Source organism: Aptenodytes patagonicus, chromosome 5, assembly GCF_965638725.1.
Source record: "Aptenodytes patagonicus chromosome 5, bAptPat1.pri.cur, whole genome shotgun sequence".
NCBI lineage: Eukaryota > Metazoa > Chordata > Aves > Sphenisciformes > Spheniscidae > Aptenodytes > Aptenodytes patagonicus.
Window position 1 is genome coordinate 65,697,523 of NC_134953.1, and position 19,276 is coordinate 65,716,798.

The 19,276-nt window shown below is 39.5% G+C and overlaps 1 protein-coding gene across 2 annotated transcripts in view; it reads left to right on the forward strand.

Moving 5' to 3' along the window:
• LOC143161327 (BEN domain-containing protein 5) overlaps positions 1-19,276 on the forward strand; it is a 987,131-nt gene that overhangs the window by 819,988 nt on the left and 147,867 nt on the right. For both annotated transcript variants that reach the window (XM_076340237.1, XM_076340238.1), the window contains exon 9: positions 3,421-3,532. In XM_076340237.1, the coding sequence (XP_076196352.1) occupies positions 3,421-3,532 (112 nt within the window). The remainder of the gene's footprint in view (positions 1-3,420; positions 3,533-19,276) is intronic.

A 19,276-nucleotide genomic window follows, 5' to 3' on the forward strand; every position in this document is an offset into this window, starting at 1 on the left:
CAGTCCTTTGATATAATTTGGGGTTTTTTCCCCTTGTTAATTTTGTACTGAACACATTAGTTTATTTACTGCACAAAATAAACTTAATCTGTATAAGACAGATTTGGAGGCCCTTTCTAAATTTGGGGAACACTGATAGTCACATGAGGAACCATACTGAAGCCAATGACAACACTTGCAGTCTGAGTAAGAAAGCTGGTCTTAAATATTAAAAGATCCTGTATTATATTGGAACACAGTTGTTTCCTATTGTAGAGCTGCTGTTTCCAGAGAATACCTACATTTCTACTTTGCCTACCCAGTGCTTGAAGCAGCAGGTAAACAGTTAAGCAATGGAAGTAGCAAGCAACGTGTACTAGAAATGGGCTGGTTTAAGATGGTAGGGGGAATTAAAAAGCAGTGCAAGATGCAATTTTTAAGTTATCCCGTTCAAGTTCTTGCACTGGAGGTATTAGTCACAAGGGAGATTGCATCATCTGGGAGCAAGAGAATATAATGAATGCAGGATCTGTAATAGGCATGTGGGAGACTCTTACCGTATGTTTTGGTCATGTCCTGATATACGTGAGCTTTGGGAGACAGTTCTACATGTAATAGAGTCAATAATCAAATCTCAAGTACCAAGGAACACAACTTGATGTTTCCTTAGAGAGACAAGTTTGCAACAGATGAATAAAGAGAGAATGTGGTAGATACAAATTTGTCTTTAGGCAAAAAGGAAAGAAAAAAGACTTAAAAACAGGGGGAAAAAATAAAATTTTACACTGTTCCCAGACTGGAAAGAAATAGCAATGCCTACATCAGAAATTTAATTAATTGTTGTTACATTGATAAAGATGTGATATACCACATCAAAGACTAGCTAAATGATATTTGGAAATTAATTTGGGTTCCTATTAAATAGAACTCAGAGGAGCTTCCCAAATTACTAACTTGTTTGTCAAGCATTGATTCCTTCTGTTTATAAAGTCTTCTCAAGTAAAGACAACTATTTTCAACTGTTCTTGTTGCTTGAAATGAACTATGAGATTCATCACTAACCAGACGTTCATGGCAAATTCAAATATTGCAAATCACAATGCCTTAGTATCTTACAGAAATTAGATATTGCTTACTTCTGTTCCCTATAGGGATGACTTATATAAACTTATCTAAAAAGTCCCAAACCCCAAATTTAATATTGACAATCCATGTTTGAATTTAAAATTTGCTTTCGGTGCTCTGTAGCTTGGCCACTTCAATGTGCTTTGGAGATGAACATAATGGAATCAAAATATACTTGTTTTCTGTAGTGTTATTAGTTTTAAATATTCTTAAACCAAAATGTAAATGGGACACATTAACCATACGAGGGGATACAATTTCCGGTTCTGATCTCTTAAGAAAGTTATCCTGTAGAGTGAGCATGGTGTTTTCTTGGGAACTGTGCCAAAATACAGTAAAAGTAATGATGATCACCACAGTTTCTGTGTCTGTTAAATGAAAAACTCATTCCTGTGATTCTGCTCTTATACCAGTTTTATCCCAGTGTAATTCCACCTATGTCTCTGGAAGTACTTCTGATTTTATATTAATGTCTGTGAGTTCAAAAGAAGATAGGATTTAGTAGAACTGAGTGGAGAGAGTTTACGTGAAGACAAAAAAAAAAAAGAGAGAGAATAATCTTATATGATGTGGTTTGCTTTATAGTGGGATGGAGACAACTTTCAGAGTTGTCTGTGGAATTGTAGCTGTTGGAGTGTCCAGAGGAGAAATCCATCTGTTCTCTAGACAAGCAGACAAGTGACCACCAAGACAAGGAAGTAACTTTCTCCACCACAGCGAGCCGTCCGGCTCATCGGTACACCAAGTCAGCAGTGATGGAGTTGCAGAGCTGGCATGTGGGTGTTTGAACTCCCAGACAGCCTGATGGTTGGGTTGTTTAAGGCCAAGGAGCAAGGCAGCTCCTGCCTGCTTAGCTTCACATAAGAATTTTTACAGAAGAATGTCCCGTTAACTTTGTATTTTTTGGCTCATAGGAAAATATTAATTCATAATTTTTGGAAATGAATTTAATCTTCTGGTTTCATCCCCTCACTTTTCTTAGCATTTCACCTCTCTGTCTTAGTTTTTATTTGGGTTTGGTGCATGCAATCATTTGTTTCAGCTGTTAGAGAAGTGAGGCATTTTCCTTTCTTTTTGCCAATTAAACTTATGGTTTTTGGTCATCAGATTCTTAGAATTTTTGTCAAAGGATAGCACTATTGGAGCACATCTCTATTGTTTGCATAGGTGTGTTGAAAAGATTAAGGCTGAACAGACATTCTCATAATAGACCAGGGATCAATGAAAGCTCTTCTCTTCTCAAGAAGCTTTAACGCTTAGCAGTGAGGTTGATTTTTTTTTGTTTTGTTTTAAATATAGAGGAAGTTGCATCTCTGCCTGGGCTTTTATTATTTGTGTGATCTTTCATAGAATTCCTGAGCAAGATCTACCCAAGATCCATTGGTCCCAAGCTCAGCTCGGGACAACAGAAGGGACTTCTCTCCCTGCTTGTATCAGTGGCCACAGATTGTCTAGGTGATCTCTGCAGTAAGCAAGGGACATGACTTCCCCCTCCTATTTGTGCCACTTCCAGCTTTTTAATTTCTTCTGTGTTCACTCTGCCAACAGCCCATTGAGTTTCAATATGACTTCACAAAGAATGGGATATTACTCTGTGGGACTGGGAGCAGCAGAATCAAACTCAAGACAGTGTACTGAGAGGGGTATGAGTCAGGGCAGGAAGGAGAAGCCAAGGTGGCATACATACTTCAATGCCCACAAGATTTGATGGCCAATAAGCATTTTAACTTAGTGTCTTAGCTGGGTAACTTTTGTGTAGGCAATTGCAGGAGGGGAAGAGACTGAGGCCCTGGGTTAGTGGAACAGTTACATTCACGCTTTAAATCCCTTAAGCACATACTTAATAGCCATTGATTTCAATGCTCTTAACAGCTTTGCTGAGTCAAGGCCTGACTGAGGGCAAAGTAAATGCCTGGTGATGCAGTTTATGAATCATCCTCATAGATATAGACCCCCAGCTAGACCCCCTTCTTTTCAAGAGAAGGGAACCTTGAAGGCCAAGCAGGCTCTTCCAGTGCCAGAGTGGCAAGCTGGCAAAAGGCAAAGGATAGAGTGAGCATATGTACTGTGGAGGGGAAGAAGGCTGAATGACCAAAGATGTGTCAGTCGATACTCTGCTGTTCACGTTATTTCTAAAAGTGGCCATTGCTGCAGGCTTTCCTCGTCCTTGGGGGAGCATTTGCTTTTGTTTTTTCCATGAGAATAACTTGTTTAAATACATAAGCTGCAGAATATAGCCCTAATTCTGCAGCTGAGGCCAGAAGAGGCTGCAGCCCATATATGTCCTTTGTGTATGTTGTATTTTTGTGTGTGCAGGTGCTCCCTGATGGGGTTTGATTTAAACCGGCACTGGGCAAATCCATCTCCTTGGGCTCATCCCACACTGCACGGAGTGAAACAGCTCATCATTGAGATGTACAACAATCCGGTGAGTGGGGAAAGGTGATGCCAGAACAGCCACTTGCTGAGGTACCGACTCTCTCCCGCTGCAGGGTTATGCAAGGTGCCAGTAACTCCGATGTGGCTTAATCCAGTGGCAAACCAAAATAAGAGAGAAGTAATCAAACACCACCCCACTGCATGAGATCAGGGAACATTTGTGTCTTTTCTCATAGGAAGCATCAGAGTGGAGAGAGCAAGTGAAATGAAGTTCAGCTCAGATTAAAAATGGAATAATTCTGAAAGCAGGGCCTAAATTCAATCAAGCTGCTCTCGTGATGTCCTGAGCTGGATTCAAAACAGCAGGCCCCCCAAATTGAATTACTGAATGGCATTGATGTTTAATCCAGAGCTCCGGCAGGGGTTGCTATGTAGCGTGCAGAGCAGGAGGGGGATAATATTTGCAAATATTATATAAACACACACGCACACACTCATGCTCACTCGGAGAAGCAGAGGTGTTCTTGAAGGTGAAATCTTAGCTAATCAGAGGAGATGGATTGCAGAGAATATGGAGAAGAGGAGTGGGAGGGAGGCAGACAACTATTGAATGTTTGACATCAAAGCGCAAAAGGATTATTGAACATGGCACCTAAGAAAAACTGCTGAACAAAGATGGAGATGGGTAGGAAAAAATCACTACCAAAAAATAAGAGGAGATTTTATAGATGATTATATTTTCTGTATGGAATTCCTAGTATTTGTCCTTTCTTTTTACTTCCTATTATGGAGAGGGCATTTGGATCTTTAATTCCCTGAAGTTTTGCCAATTTTTTTTTTTCTTTCTGTTAGTGTGAAAAAGGACCTGGTTTGCCTTGCTAATAAAGAAAGAGGTTTCTTACCCCTGGCTACATCATGTATAGGATAAGAGCTCCTTTAATTTAACTCCTGGTTCTCCCAGTGCATCTTAATTGGACTTTTTATCTTCCAGCTAGTAGTAATACTGGTACAGAAGGGGCTTAGGTACAAGGAAGATAGGTTAATGGATAAGGTCCTTACATATGGAGTGGAATCCAATTGCATGGAAAATATTTTCTTAGACTGTTAATTGTTTGGCACAGAATTTGTCTTTCTGTTCTGTTTGTGCAGCACCTAGCATTGTGCCTGTAACCAAGGCTCCTAACCCCTGCTGTATTAGAGTGATGATGATGGAAAGTAAAGAAAGGAGGTTTACAGCCAGTCTGGTCTTTCCTCTGTTTCCTACCCCAAATAGCAAGACAGTTGTCCTTCTAGATGATGGAGACAGCATGCAGGCTGCTTTGTTTAAGAAGAAAGTTTTGTTTTTCCAAGGATAAAGAGGTCCTTAAACATTACAAGAAAGTTGGGTATAGGGGAATGTTTCTAGCTCGTAAAGGAACAAATTCTGGCACTATTAAAAGTCACTGTCAGTAAAATAAAGCTATTCTTAGGGGGAAAAAAATTCTTTTCAGCTTTGTCCCATTTCTGGGAAGCTTTGAAAAGCTGGCAGTTTCCAGGTGCCCTATGTGTGAAGAATGAATTTATTTGCTGTGGTGGCTAAAATGAAAAATCAAAAGAAATGTTTGGTCAGAGTTGGTCTGAAATGGAAATCTTTTTTTTCCTCCATCTCTCTGTTTCCCACCCCTCCCCAGTGATCAATGTGAGATGAACCAGTTCCAGTCCATTTCCTTCCAAGAGAAAGAAAAAGGAGCCTTTCAAACACAAATGTAACATTTCATTTTCAGGGTTATTTAATTTTTTTTTAAATACTATTTAGGAATCTTTTTTTGGATTAAACTACCAGCAAAGTTCAGGTGGCTCTTCAGAGTTTCATTTCTCAGTAAATTAGCTGCTCACCAAAAAACCTTCTTGTCTGGTTTTATCATCCCCTAGTCAATACCAGCCTTTCTGACAGTTTTAGAGACCCTCAGCAATACAATGCAGTATAAAGGATTATTGTTTTTTTCAGGCAATACCAGATTCTTAGTCCCTCTGATCCAAGTAATATTTGTATGAAAAGTCCATATCCAAAGTGCTGGAACAAAAGGGGAAACCATGCCAGCTGCCTCAGAGAGAGGGCATGGGACTGTACGTGTGCCATCCTGCTTTAGCAGTGACTGGTTTTATTAAGTACTTGAGATAAAAACCCCACCCCTCCCCTCCTGACAGAGTGCCAAAATAAAAACCTGCTTTGAATCACTTCAGGCTTTTAGTACTGTCCAGGTGCAGAGTGTAACTTTTAGATGAGTAACACATGATAGATGCTTGGCTGCATGCGTAGGTGAACCAGTTGCAGGGGGGCTGTTGTCAAACTGCGACAGATCAGGGATTATGCATTTGAACATGTCTGTTCTGTCACCCTCTTCTCACCTGAAGTCTCCCCACACTGGGGAATAGGAAATGAAATAAAATGCAAAGTAAGGTTCCCTGCAAAATAATGTAATAAAAAAATAACCTTCATCCCTCCCATTCTAGACAAGATCTGCCATGAGGAGCTGCCCACAAGAGATTGGATTGTTTAAAACAGAGGAAGTTCAGCTTCATGTTGCTTTTGCAGAATGGCTCAGTGCAGGCCTTTTAGATGTATTCATTCCCTTAAATCATTTAAGGAAAATTAGCTGCCATAAGAGCATAAAACCACATATTAAATATTGCTGTATAGGAGGATTTTTCTTCTGCTGCTGCAGTATGGAAGATAAGCTGTTTCCTTTGAAAAAAATTCATTCTGGAGGGAGGAGGATCACTGACATAGAAATAAGTGAAGTGGGTATGAGGTGCACACAATGCCATAGCTACAGTGATTCCAGCACTGAGGGGTCCAAGACTGAGTGTTTACTGTAGCTACTGTATAAAAATAAACTAAAGCACCTGTGGTTCTCTGTTCTTCTGGGTTTTACAAAGTGCACTTATTTTATTTTTAAAGTGTTTCAAATTTCATAATGACCATATCATCTTTAGGAGGGAGTGGATGAGTCAAGAAATCGGAGAACGATAGGCAGCTTTTGATCTCCATGTCACCGATTTTGAAACAAATCACCCCTGATGGTATGTCACCGTCATTGTGTTGGCCTATGTGAAGTGAGGGGATATTCTCAGCTGTTTCTAGTGGTGTCAGTCTTGCAGATGAGACTCAAGTGACAGACTTGCTCTTCTAGATCATGTGTTGTTGGCTGAAGATATTTCTGTTCTTAAGTACCTTTCCCTGCCCGTATGCCAGACATCACTGCCTTCGCACCTCTCCACCAGATGATACGTGTAGATGGTTCCCCTGTCCATGCTGGAGCAGGTTAGTGGAATTACCTCAGAGCATGAATGTATTGTTTAAACCAACTCAGCTGACTTTTTTCTGAAGTACATCAAAGGATGTTCATATGAGCTGTTCCAACAGCTGAACTGTGGGGTCAGGAAGTTCTGCTTGGGCATGATAACACACTTCATGCAGAGAGCTGTTTGGAGAACAAATGTCTAGGTAAGGAATCTAGTAAAGCATATATGCGCAGGTAAATTTAAACACCTGAACAATCTGATTGAGTTCAGCAGTGTTCCTTGTGTGCTTACAGTTAAGCAGGTGCTTAAATGTTTTGGACTGGGGATCAAGTGCTCGGCACTGGCAAGCTCAAGATACGGATGGTCTGTGGAGATCAAACAGTCCTTATCTCTGGGATAACATGAAGCCTCAGAGCCAGAGAGAGCAGTAGAACTGCTCGATTGTTGGACAGGTTTCGTCTGGCCATCCAGCACTTTTCCTGACAAGCAAATGCACTCTAAAACAGATTTAATGAGTGAACTTAGGTAGCGTGTTCAGTGTCAGCTCAGTCCCCTTGAGTATGTGCATTGTGATATGGTCTTTAATCATAGGGGCTCATGTTATTCTCTCAGCTAGACCCCTGCCTCACTGAGTTCTCCAAATGGAAAACTTTCACATAATAAGCAGCTATTCAGCATTTTGTTTTAGCTTCAGTGTTCATTGTGCAGCCCTGTCCTGTATTTACTGTGCGCTATTCAGGTCCTGCTCTGAGGATGGAATTGTTAATCTCCTCGTGGGCTTTTTTGTTTTGCTCGTTGCTATACCCTGGAAGCATTTCAGAAGCATTAATTATTTTTGGGGGGACCCCTGTGAGAGACAAATATGTTATCCTTGTATGGATAGGAAACAGAGGCAGAGACAGTTATGATCAGAAGTACCTACTCATTTGAGATAGATAATTTAAGATGCTTGGGATCAGATTTCTTTCATGTCATTCACCAAGGCTTGATAAGTTCACTGTCTCGTTTCTACCCCTTCCTTCCCCAAGGAAGATTGGAATAGACTATTTCTGTCATTTGGAGTTCTTAGGACCTAGAAGACAAGGAATAGGCAGCAACGGACTGCTTGGGAAGAATCTGTTTCAAGTGATTTGCCCCCCTCAAATGAAAATGCAGAGATGGGATGCAGTGCTCCCAGGCACTCTCATTGCAACACTGTACTTTGTCTTCTTGCATCCATCTTTCTTCTATTCTGCCTGTTTTCCACGTCCTGTTGTCACTGAAGCTGGAGTCCTACATGCAAATGATTACTATGTTAGACACTGTTCACCTTGTGCCCTGAGTGAGCTGGAGACCTGATGAAAAACAACAAAAAACCACCCACTTGGGGTGTGCTCATTAATTATCATCTCCTTTGTCATGCACACATATACCAAAGTCTTAAATTATTTCTGCATAGGCAACTTTTCTGTTTCCATTCCTGACTTTGGAGTGCCTGATGTTGCAGCCTTTACATACTTTTAATACTGTTCTGGGTGAAAGTTTTCATTGATTCAAAGCATACAGCTGAAATGGGGCCCCAGCGTGCTGAAATCTGAGTCATCTGCTGGGCTGGAACCTTTAGATCCACCACACAGACATCTGCCACAAAAGCTGATGAATTAACTGATAGAGTATGGCAATCTGCTATTGCTGTGGACTGGTGTGAGGGAAGGAAAGAGACACTTTGCCTGTGGGCTTTGTGGGTATCTGCTGACAACAGAATTAATAATAAGAAAGGATGAGTAAACATAATACTGCAGGCATGGGTGGGGGGATATTTAAGGCTGAATGACACCTTTTATGTTTTTGAGAAGGTTTTTTTAAGATCCCATGTGCAGGCTTTGACTTGAACAAAAGCATACGTTTCCAATCTTCCTGTCTCTGAGGAGGCCTTGTTTTCAATCCAGGTAGGCTTGGGTGTGCAAGCAGTAAGACTACAGATGAATTAATGTTTGTCTGATAAGCCAATGTAAATCTGGATTCTTCAGCAGATGACTACATTCCTCTCCATAAAAAATAATATATCTACTTTCTTCCAAACATACTGAACATACACTCTTCTGGTTCTGTTATCATCTATCTCTAGACCCTTCCTTAGAGGCAGATGGATATCCTTCATTAGGGTTGGCTCCCCTCAGTACATCATGCACCTTCACTACTTCATGAAGACAGTAGAGATACCTTGGCCTGGGGAAAAGGCCTGAGCTGACCTCTGAGTTCCAGTCTGTTGCTTTCTCTGCTGATAAACCCAGATACTAGAAAGCAGGTGAGGTTGAATGTTGAGTGGTGTGTGAAGCAGGTTAGCATAGCCAGTTGAAGGGAAACACATTCTCTCTCTGACAATCTGTAACTTGTTAGAGTTGATTGTATTACTTAGCAAAGTGGTTTCTCTAGGTTTTCCCATCATCATTGCCAAAGAGTACAGGCTCAGCCCTCCCCTGTGCTCACAGACTTTCTTTTCACCTGTTTTTCCCATTCTGGTACTGATCTCTGTTCATCCCTGTCAGGAGATTACACATGTTCTTACCACTCCAGACCACTCCCCATCTCTTTCAAAGATGCAATTCAGATGTTAATGCTTGACGTAGGCCCTTAGTTGCTGCCCTTCTGCATGCTGCTCTGACTGACTGGTGTTGTCTTCAGACGCTGTTTAGACTGGTGAAAGTCAATGCTGTTGTTCAACCTACTTCTTTTCTAGGTCTTCAGTAGCAGCACCTAAAGCGTACTATCAAGGACAGTAGTTTTGACTGTGCAGGAGCCATGTTCAAAGTGTGGTGATGTGGGAGTGCTCCATGTGCTGCACATCCATCCTGCAACTTTCTTCATTATCCTGAACTGTTGTAGTGATGGAAATCAGGATATTTTTTTTTTTTCCTAGTGTACCTGGTTATAAAGGCAGTGCCATATTTTGAGGGAAGCATTCTTGTTCCATGGAAAACTAGGTCACAAAATGAAGACTTAGAAACCTGTAACTGATATTTTACAGCTTGCAACTATCCCTAATGGCAGCATTGCTTTAGTGAGCTCCCATCCTCTCTGCCTTTGGCAGTGCTACACTCTTCACAAGACAACTCCCCATTAAGAAAAATGCAGCTGGTCTCCAAGATGCACGTACTTTGCTGGAGCATGACATAAATTTTATTTTTGTCAGTCCTGCATATTGTGTCAATCTTAGAGACTCTACTTCCACTCGTCTTGTGAAATGATGTTATTAGTATTATCATCAATGTGATACTGGATAGTTGACAAATAAAGTATAATAACAGATTTTGCAAGAGTTTCACATCAAAATTGTACACTTAGGCTTCTTATACTATAAGCCCACAAGTAGTATTATCTAATCCAACATTTGAATGACTGGAAGCAATTGTTTTCTGTTCAAAAATTCTTCTTTTCCCTCATCACCTCCCCTGCTCCTGTTATAATTTGGAGCAGCAAAGTGGAATATGTTTCACTGGAAAATTATAAGCTGATTCTCATTCCAGCTGAAGCCAGTTTGGATGTTAATAAATGTTTGGAAAGGCTGTGGTTTGGGGTTTGGTATTGCTCAGAAATCACTCAGAGCCAAACAAATCAGCTGAGGTCTGCATCATCTGGTATATGGAGTCATAACAGATTAATATAGGGTAATGAGATCTGTAGCGTAACACGCTACCTGGCTCCATTGTGCTATTAGCAGAGCTCTTAGACTTCCTTCCCCAGCTAAACAACACAATAGTAATGAATAATCATTGTTAACACGATATTGAATCTTAACAACCTACTAGGAAGTGATGTTCAGATAGTCCCTCAGATATCCCGGGTTGTCATTTGTACCTGATGGTTTTCACTCAGACACCAAAACAGCTATCATCAGGCAACATTTTTTGCCAATAATTCTCAACCTAATATAGTGCATGTTATGAGTTCTTCTCAGGCAAAATGGCCAACATGCTGCCTCTTATTTCTCCCCTCCTGAAATTAGAAGAGATATTACCTCTTCTTATGCAGTATGTGTTCAACTATGATAACCCTGTGGCTGCTTTCTGTGGTAATGTTTGTGTTTGTGCCAGTTTGTTGACATTGTAGAAATGCCCTGTACCGCTTCTATCTTGCAAGTCCCTATTGACTGAAGTGTAACTTTTTAGTATTGCAAATGTTGTTCTTATTTCAGTTCTCTGTTGAACAAAATGGTAGTAAGGGCAACCTTTGTTTCACTGTTGCTAGGGCGTAATTTAACAATGTGATGTACAGATCAGTGTCTGATTCTGTAGCTTTTGCTAGTAGGTGCTTAGGATTTTGACTTTATTTCCCACCTTACTGTTGGGCTAGCATAGTAAGAGTTACTAATGCTCTAGCTAACATTATATTTCATATAGACTGTTTAAAAGTATTCCCATTAAACTCTTCCCATTGTTAAATATTAATACATTGGGTATTTGCTGACAGAAATAAATGTGATGTGCATGATCAGTTTGTTAGCTGTGGTATTTTCTGATAAGCAATCTCATGAGAGTGGGAGTAACAGTTGAGAAGAATTCCTCAGTTTCTTTCACTCAATTTTAACAAATCTACTTGCACTTTGTTCTGGAGTAAACATTCTTTTTTGATCTACTAATGTTCTCTATTTCTGCTTGGTAAAGCAGCTTCTGATCTTAGCGTCTTACTTCCCGCGGTCCTTTAAACACACACAATATTCTGAGAAGCTTGCTAGCAGCAGAGCTAGTTTGGCACTACAATAGATTATTTACAGGAGATGCTGAATTCTTGCCACTGGAGGGTTTTATGACAGGTATTTATTGGGAAAGGTTTAGATAGAGTTAATTCCCTTTTGAGGCAGTCGAATAGACTCAGTAACCTCTACAGATTCCCTTCGCATCTCCAATTAATCTACGATCTTTGCCCCTTCTCTTCGATTTGTTTTCAACATGTAAACTGCCTACACGTATATCTTCATATGTATAAATGTATATATAAAAGTTAATATATAATTTCTGTGGTAGCATCATTGGTAGGAATCATTGACACCGTTAGATGAAGTCCTACCTGGAACTGATCTCCTTCTTAAAGTGATAGTCATGGAAGGAGAGTGCTGCTCAGGCCACCCTCTGCTAATAGCTTTATTTTTTGCAAAGGCTCTGGGAATTACAAGCCGTGTTTCATCTAAACTAGACAGGCTTTTTGGTTGGTTTTGTTTTGTTTTGATCACACTGACATGTTCATAATCTAGCTCTGAATGATGCTCCACTATACTTCTGTCAAATACTCTAGACTCTCCAGGGAATGTGTCTACAGCTACCAAATTTCTCTCTGTACTCAATGTGCTAATCATATCACTGTAGTGGTAAACTCTGACACAGGTTGTGGTTTCTTTGGTTGGTTGGTTGGTTGGTTGGGTTTTGTTGCTATCCCCATTTAGTAATGTTTGTATCTAGAATAGGAAGAGTTTCAGCTAAAATTCATCTCCCAAAGAAGAATGAAACATTCTAATCCCAGAGACTAAAGTCAAAATCTCCTTTTTTTCAACACAATGATGGTCAGCTTTTGTTTGTACCTAAGCTGTTCTTCTCCATTACACTCAAAACACCTGCTTGAAGCACTGTAGACAAATTAGTGTGTGGTTCACTATAATATATCTAGATAAGTACCCCTTTAGTTAACTCTTTCAGTTTCTCAAATGTATTAATATTTGCATCCTGTGACTTGGGGTATCTGCAGTAGCATTTGCAGGTTGCTGCTCTAAACATCTAAATCAGGCACACATTTGTTTTTTTTCTGTAGTTTGCCATTCTAAGAAACCTTTGTACTGCTGTTTTTTGTTTGGGGCAGACATGTTAGTTATGACCTCCACTTTGCAGTGATCTACTGTACACCTTACCTTTTCTTCCAGGTATTTTATTACTACTACATGGAACTTGCGTTGTTGCTTTCTTAGTTTTAGCTCAGCAGCTCTGTCTCTTTCCACAGCTCTTTAGGGCCTGTAGTCAAACTCCTCTCTTTTACCTTGGATCAAAATATTATCCATCAAAGCTTTAGTATCCTCTCTACCATCAAAACATGGTTGTATTTTCCTGGGACATGCCTAGGGGGCTGAACACAACTCAGATATCCCTCTGAGGAAATAGTGACTCCTAAAATAGTTTTTTGAAGATGTACAGCCGTGTTCTCTATTTTTCTAGGGGCATCTGCCAGCACCCTGCTGATGAATCAGAGCCATCTCTACAAAGAATTTACCCCTTGTCAATGGAGGAAAATATTCCCTTTATATAATACACACTTTTTTTTTTGGTCTGAGCGTACAAGAGTGGCTCAATATGGATTCTTTTCTCGCTCTCTTGCATCTTCTTTCTGCTTCTACTTTCTGTGATTCTTACAGCTGTGATATTATCAAATTCCTCTTTTAGTATCTGCACTGGGGAGAGAGGCTTCTTTTTTTATTTTAGGTAGCATTAATCAGGGAGTGGCTGACATGTTCAGTGCTGCGTTGAGAGTTTCCTTGAGTCTGGGAGATTGTTTAAGCTCCTCCTCAGTAATTGCGGTTTCATATTTCTCCTCCCTTTCTCTGTTTTTCAGTGAGACACAGGGTTTGAGATTATTTTTTTTTTTACCCACTTATGAAAAATTCCCCCTTTGCTTCTGCTCCTCCCCCAAGTGCTTCTATAAACCAGGTCAGAGTCAAGGTCACTGACAAGTTTGCTTCAGTCAATGGTTGCATTTGAACTGATGAGCACTGAGAACGAGCTCCTGAGCGATACAGCAGTCAATTCCTGCTGGCTCTTGCCAGATCTTCTTGGAGATGGGCCTTCTCACAGAATGCAAGTGGAAATGCCTGGAATGAGCTGATCCATTTTATATTTCCTACTTCAGACAGCATTGGGAACATGCCCTTTGTTCATGTAGCTCAATTTTCTGCCTGGGATTGCATTTGCCTTTTAAGACGCAGGGGCAAAGTCACTGCCAGGGCTTTTTTATTTAATACAAAAGAGCTCTTAGTATTCAAAAATGATTTACAGACAGCTGGCCAAGTGTTTGACCTAACTATGTCTGTTCGTGCTATTCTACTGGTGCAAGATAGCTGTAATAGAGGCTTACCCAGCCAGTGGACAATTAGCCCAATGTATGCAATGAAGATGGGTAAAGTGAAATGCTGATTTTAAATGAGGATATTGACATAATAGCATCTCAATCAGTGAGCACTGGAATAGCAGTGTAAAATTACTCACAAATAGCAGAGAAAACCAAGCCAGTGGAGGAGTGACATTATAGTTAAAAGAAAGCTCAGAAGCAAAAACGGGAAAAGAAAAAAAAAAGAAAAAAAAAAAGAGCAGGGGGCGGAATCGTATCAACAAGTACTGAACAACCTCACAATCTCTGTGCATTAAAATTTCATGCCAAAATGGGATGGTAACAGTAAGCATCTTTATAATGGCATGCTCAGACTTACCAAAGAAGCAATGACAACTCAAAGAATGTAATGATGGGGACTGATTAAGTGTCATGTTCAAATGTGATGTAGAAACTGCATTTATACACTTTAAAAATTATGTCGTCTTGAAGCGAGAAATCAGAGAGCCCAAAAGAGAAGACTAGAGCAAGGATTAAGTCTTGATTGAAGATGTAACTGTCAAAGAATCATTCTGTAATAATAAATATAAACATGCTCAAATTTATCATTCCTGGTGGAGTACAAAAGCCAAAAAGTCCTTAGACTGGCACACGCTTCTGAAAGGGGACCAACATAAAATGGAAAGAAAACTAAAAGCAGTAGCTAAAAGGGCAAAACAGAACAAAATAACACTTTCAGGTGACACGGCAGCTATGTAAAATCACCATTGTAGGAATGCATTTTTGCAGCTTTAACATTAGAGAGTATGCGTTATTACCCCTATTTGAAAAACTCCACAACTTTATAAAAGGTCACATGAGAAGTTAGCAAAGGGGATTATTAGACTGAAGAAGGCCATTAGCATTAAAAGGACGCCCTTTGAAGTCTTGCCCAAATGAACTAAGGAAAAAAACCCAGTACACTCTGGCAAGTTAAATGCAAAACCATAATAATAGAGGACAAAAACAATTTTGAAGAATAACTTGCTAAAGGCATAAAATCTAATAATAAAAACTTTTCCAAACACATCAGAGGCAAGAAGCCTGCCTGAAGGTCTATAAGGTTGATAGATGATCAAGATGTAAAAGAAGTGCTCAAAGAAAATAAGGTCTTTGCAGAAAAGCTAAATGAATTATTTGCTTTGGTGTTCACTGTGAGAAGCCTAGAGGGAATTCCCAAATTAGAGCCACTCTTTATAAGGGACAAGTCAGATAACATGGATAACAGCGGTACGTATCATTTTGGAAGAGGAATTTGTCCGTCATACATCTGTTAGCCTTTTTTGGATGAATTGACAAACATGAAGATAAAGGCAATCCACTACCTGTTGCATATTTTGAATTTCTGAAAAGCTTTGGCAAAGTTGCTAACCAAATGATTTTAAAGAAACTAAGAATCCAAGTTGTCATTGGATATGTCATCCAATACTTCCTTAGGATTAGAGACAAATGAAGTTAAAAGTGAGTTTTCACATCAGGTGAAAGTTACATGTGCAGATTGCTTGGGATTATTCAAAAAATTCATAAATTATTCAGGAAAAAAGAATGAGTGGATTTTTTATTTTATGCAGTCAAAGTTGCACCACAGAAAGATCTTATGATAGTGAGTGATAAAATGGCAGATGATGTCCAGGGTCAATAAATGCAAAGACGCTTGTGTGTCTTTGTGATGAAGAAGGAGGGAAGTCAAGTCAAAGAAGCAGACAATAAAAAGTCCAGTGCCAGTTAGTAATATAATACCACTTGGGAAAGAAGGTCATGAGATGGCTTTCAAAATACCTTATCAATGATCAGCTGTGCTCAAGAAGGCAAAGACCATGTTAGATTCATCACTGTGGTACTTCATATGTTTACCTGTATCTTGGGAAAATTGTACGATTCTGACAACCTTATCCCAGAAACAACTGAATAAGGATTTTCTAGAGAAGGGTAAAGAAGAAAGAAGACAAGAAGTTTGAAATTATTTGTGTATGACAGAAGTTTATATAGCATAGGCCCTTCAGCTTGGAAGAGAGATTTGAGGAGGGATAAATTAGTTTAAAAAAATAAGTCAAATATATGAAAATTATCAAAAACAGAGAAACAAGAAGTAATCTGTCAAAGGCTATTAATGCTGTCCCTGGAGTTGGGAGATCTAGAAGCTGCCAAAAATAGGGATGCTTTTACTTGGGGAAACATTGTTCGTATTTGTGGTTTTGCTTGCCTTGTTTTCTTAAACATCCTGTGCTGCCCACATCCAAGGATCTCTGTATGGCCACTCTTATATGAGTTCCTGCATGGCAAAGAACACAGCTTTTGCTACTTCCTTCTGACTGTCTCTTGTACTATTCCCAGAATAAAGTAGAAGGGGATGGCTGTACAATGGCTGGATTGGGACTACCAGTTTTATGGCTAAACAATAGTATTTGTTCTGCCTAAAAGAAAGCTCTGTTCTTCCCTTCTGATTATCCTGCGTACCTCTGCATTCCTGTAATTATGGTGCTTGAGGCTACCTGAACCTTGGTGAAGGTAGTATGCAGTGCCATACAGTATCACTGAATTGCCAAAAAAAGATGTGAAAGTGTATTTTGAACAGGAAGATAAAAGTCTACACACTATATGATTTCCCTAGATAAAAGAGAATTATCCTCAGTGGAGGCCATTATATTGTCTTTGTGACAGTACACAAAGGTATAGGCTAGATCCCTTGATTTCTTGGCATATCTCATTCCAAAATAGTAATCCCAAATAATCCTGTAGATCGGATTCTCCACTACTTATTTTCATCTTGTGCCTGTTTTACTGTGTCATCCAGAGCCTGGGCCTGAGAACAGGAGTCCGGTGAGAAGAACACAGCAGCTGCCTAACAGCTTAAAGAAAGGTATAATAACTAATGGATCCAGTGGGGATATTTTAGGCAGATAGGCTTTAGTTACAGAGTGGATGAGTAGAGCTGAACGAATAATACCGTTGCTCCTTTGAAAAGGATAATAGATATCCTTTATGATTTCAAGTTGCCGGATATTTGCCTTTTTGAAAACTCATCCTATGAGAATTATAATGAAGCAGAGCTGCTTCCAGAGTTATTATTTTTCTTAAACCTGAAAAACTGCACTTTTAGACTCATAGGCATCAAAAATAGCTTAATGCCGGTAGCATTACTAGCTGGATTTTGCAGGCAGCAACCCTGCAGTTTTGCATATGTTTTCTTGATCTAGAGCCCAGTTTAAGCTGTTGAATGGGGCCTGTGTCTGTAATGTTCCCTAAGTGCTATTATGCAAAGAGATTGCTTATTTGAATCATTAATCAGTCTCTGGATGGCTGCAAGTTCTTATATCTCATGGCTGGTTTTCATGATGTATGTGTCCTATTCATAGTGTTGCTCAAGCTGCACTGAAACAAGACTTAATTCCTATTCTTGTTAAAGCTTTTCTGCTCACTACCTTCACTAGTATATGCTTAGAAACTATCCCAAACCCAGACGACCACTATATGCAAAACCGCTGGAAAGGTTCCTCAGACAAGAAAGCTGTATTAGTAGCTTAAATCTTTCAAGTCAGAGTTAACATGATGGATCGTTGTTTCCTATACGGATGCTTTCAGCCATCGTTCCAGAATCTGATTACTATGTGTCTTGTGAAAAATCCAATTAAAATTAATGTCTTAATTAGCAGAAGTTTAATTTTCTTCTTGTCAGGAGATACATTGTGATGTTGGAATTTTACAGCATCAAAGTTAGCAATAGTCCCCATCTTATAAGTATTTCGAAAGCTTCTACTTGCTGTCTTCTGCAGTGCTGACACCAGTGGATCAATAGGTTTTTAAAACCAGACAGGAATCACCGTGATAATCTAGTCTGACTTACAAAGTACTAAATATCATCCATCATGGTTTTCCTAAATGGGCATCAAAGTCTGCGCTTCCCCAACTTCTGGTGGCTTAGCTGTTAGAGAGAATGACTGATCTAAAAGAGCTTAGAGGGTTTATCTCACAAGAGCATCTGGAATATCAAATCTTTCTCCAAATATCTTCAAAACCCCATCCCTGTGCTGATAAGGTTGTTAAGCTCATCTTTTTTTTTTTTTTTTTTAACGAATTATTTCCTTTTCTCTTCAGTATATCTACCTTCTGGGTACTGATATATAGGAAACTGCAATGTGGAGCAGGATTACTGAGTTGGGTCAGTTTGATGGCCTGAGCTGCAGAATCTGAACATACTTCATGTGATAAGTCTGCCTGAGTGTGCAGAAAGCCAGGGGTACTCCAACATGTGAGCTGCTTCCTTCATTTCTGATGGGGTTGCTCGTGTTCCAGGACTCTAAAGGAGTCAATGCTGATAATTATTTCACTATTTCTCAAAACATGGTAAGAAGAAGACGAAGGATCACATTATGAGGACTGACAAACCTTGGTTCACATAAATGTATGTCTAGGAGAAACAGAGGGTTGCTTGAGCGTAAACAGCAAAATCTAAGATGAACACACACCATGGCACATTTGCAGCAGGGAGAAGTGAACGATGCACTTAATATTGCTGAAAAGGTTGCTCTGCAAAATAATTTGCATGCAAAATTCGTAAAGTGAGTACAGCTTTGCTCCCTCCTTCATCATGACATTTTGGTCTGGTTTACCCTTTTTATGTGTTGATGTATAGAATTTGATGGGGTTTTTGGTGTTTTTGCTGCTTTTGCTCAATTAATAACACTGCAGAAAATGTAATGCTACTGTCACCATTTTATTGTGTTAAATAGTTTGTTGCTTTAAATGTTTTTATTTATGGACTGTCCCCTAAAAGATCATTTTCTAACTGTGAGAATATCTTGCATTTAAGTTTGGATTTTCAAAAGCACCTTCTGAAATAGGATCCTGTCTTGTCTCATTATAACTTAAATCCGAAGTTCCAAAGTTTAAATGCAAGTTAGGAATCAGTTTATGCCCTACTGAAATGTAGTCACCTCTGGAAAAGACCCCATCAGCAGAGCGCTATTTGAAGGCTGTTTACTTAGAATCATAGAATCGTATCAAGAAAAATCTTTTTCTGTTCTGACTTTAGCTAATCTATTGTTTTGTATTTTTTGAAAATAAACTGCCTTCATCTTAGTATTGGTCTTCTGCTAGGGAATTTGTGGTGTTTTATGACTTCCCCCCAAAAGGGTACTCACTGTAGAATTAAATCTCAGCAGGAGTAGATTTAATCCTCCCTGATGACTTGTAGTCTATGGAAACATTATTGCCTGTGCTTGGTTGGTGAGTCTGCCCTTCAGGAGTTGGATGTTCTCCTCTTGCTGCAGTTAACTCATGCAATAGAGACAGCTTTTTATTCTGTTTATGTCCCTTGATAATGGCTGTATTGATCTGGCCTGATGTAAGCAAAGGTTCACAGTTCACCAAATGTTGCTAAGGGTACCAGACTATTACTGCCATC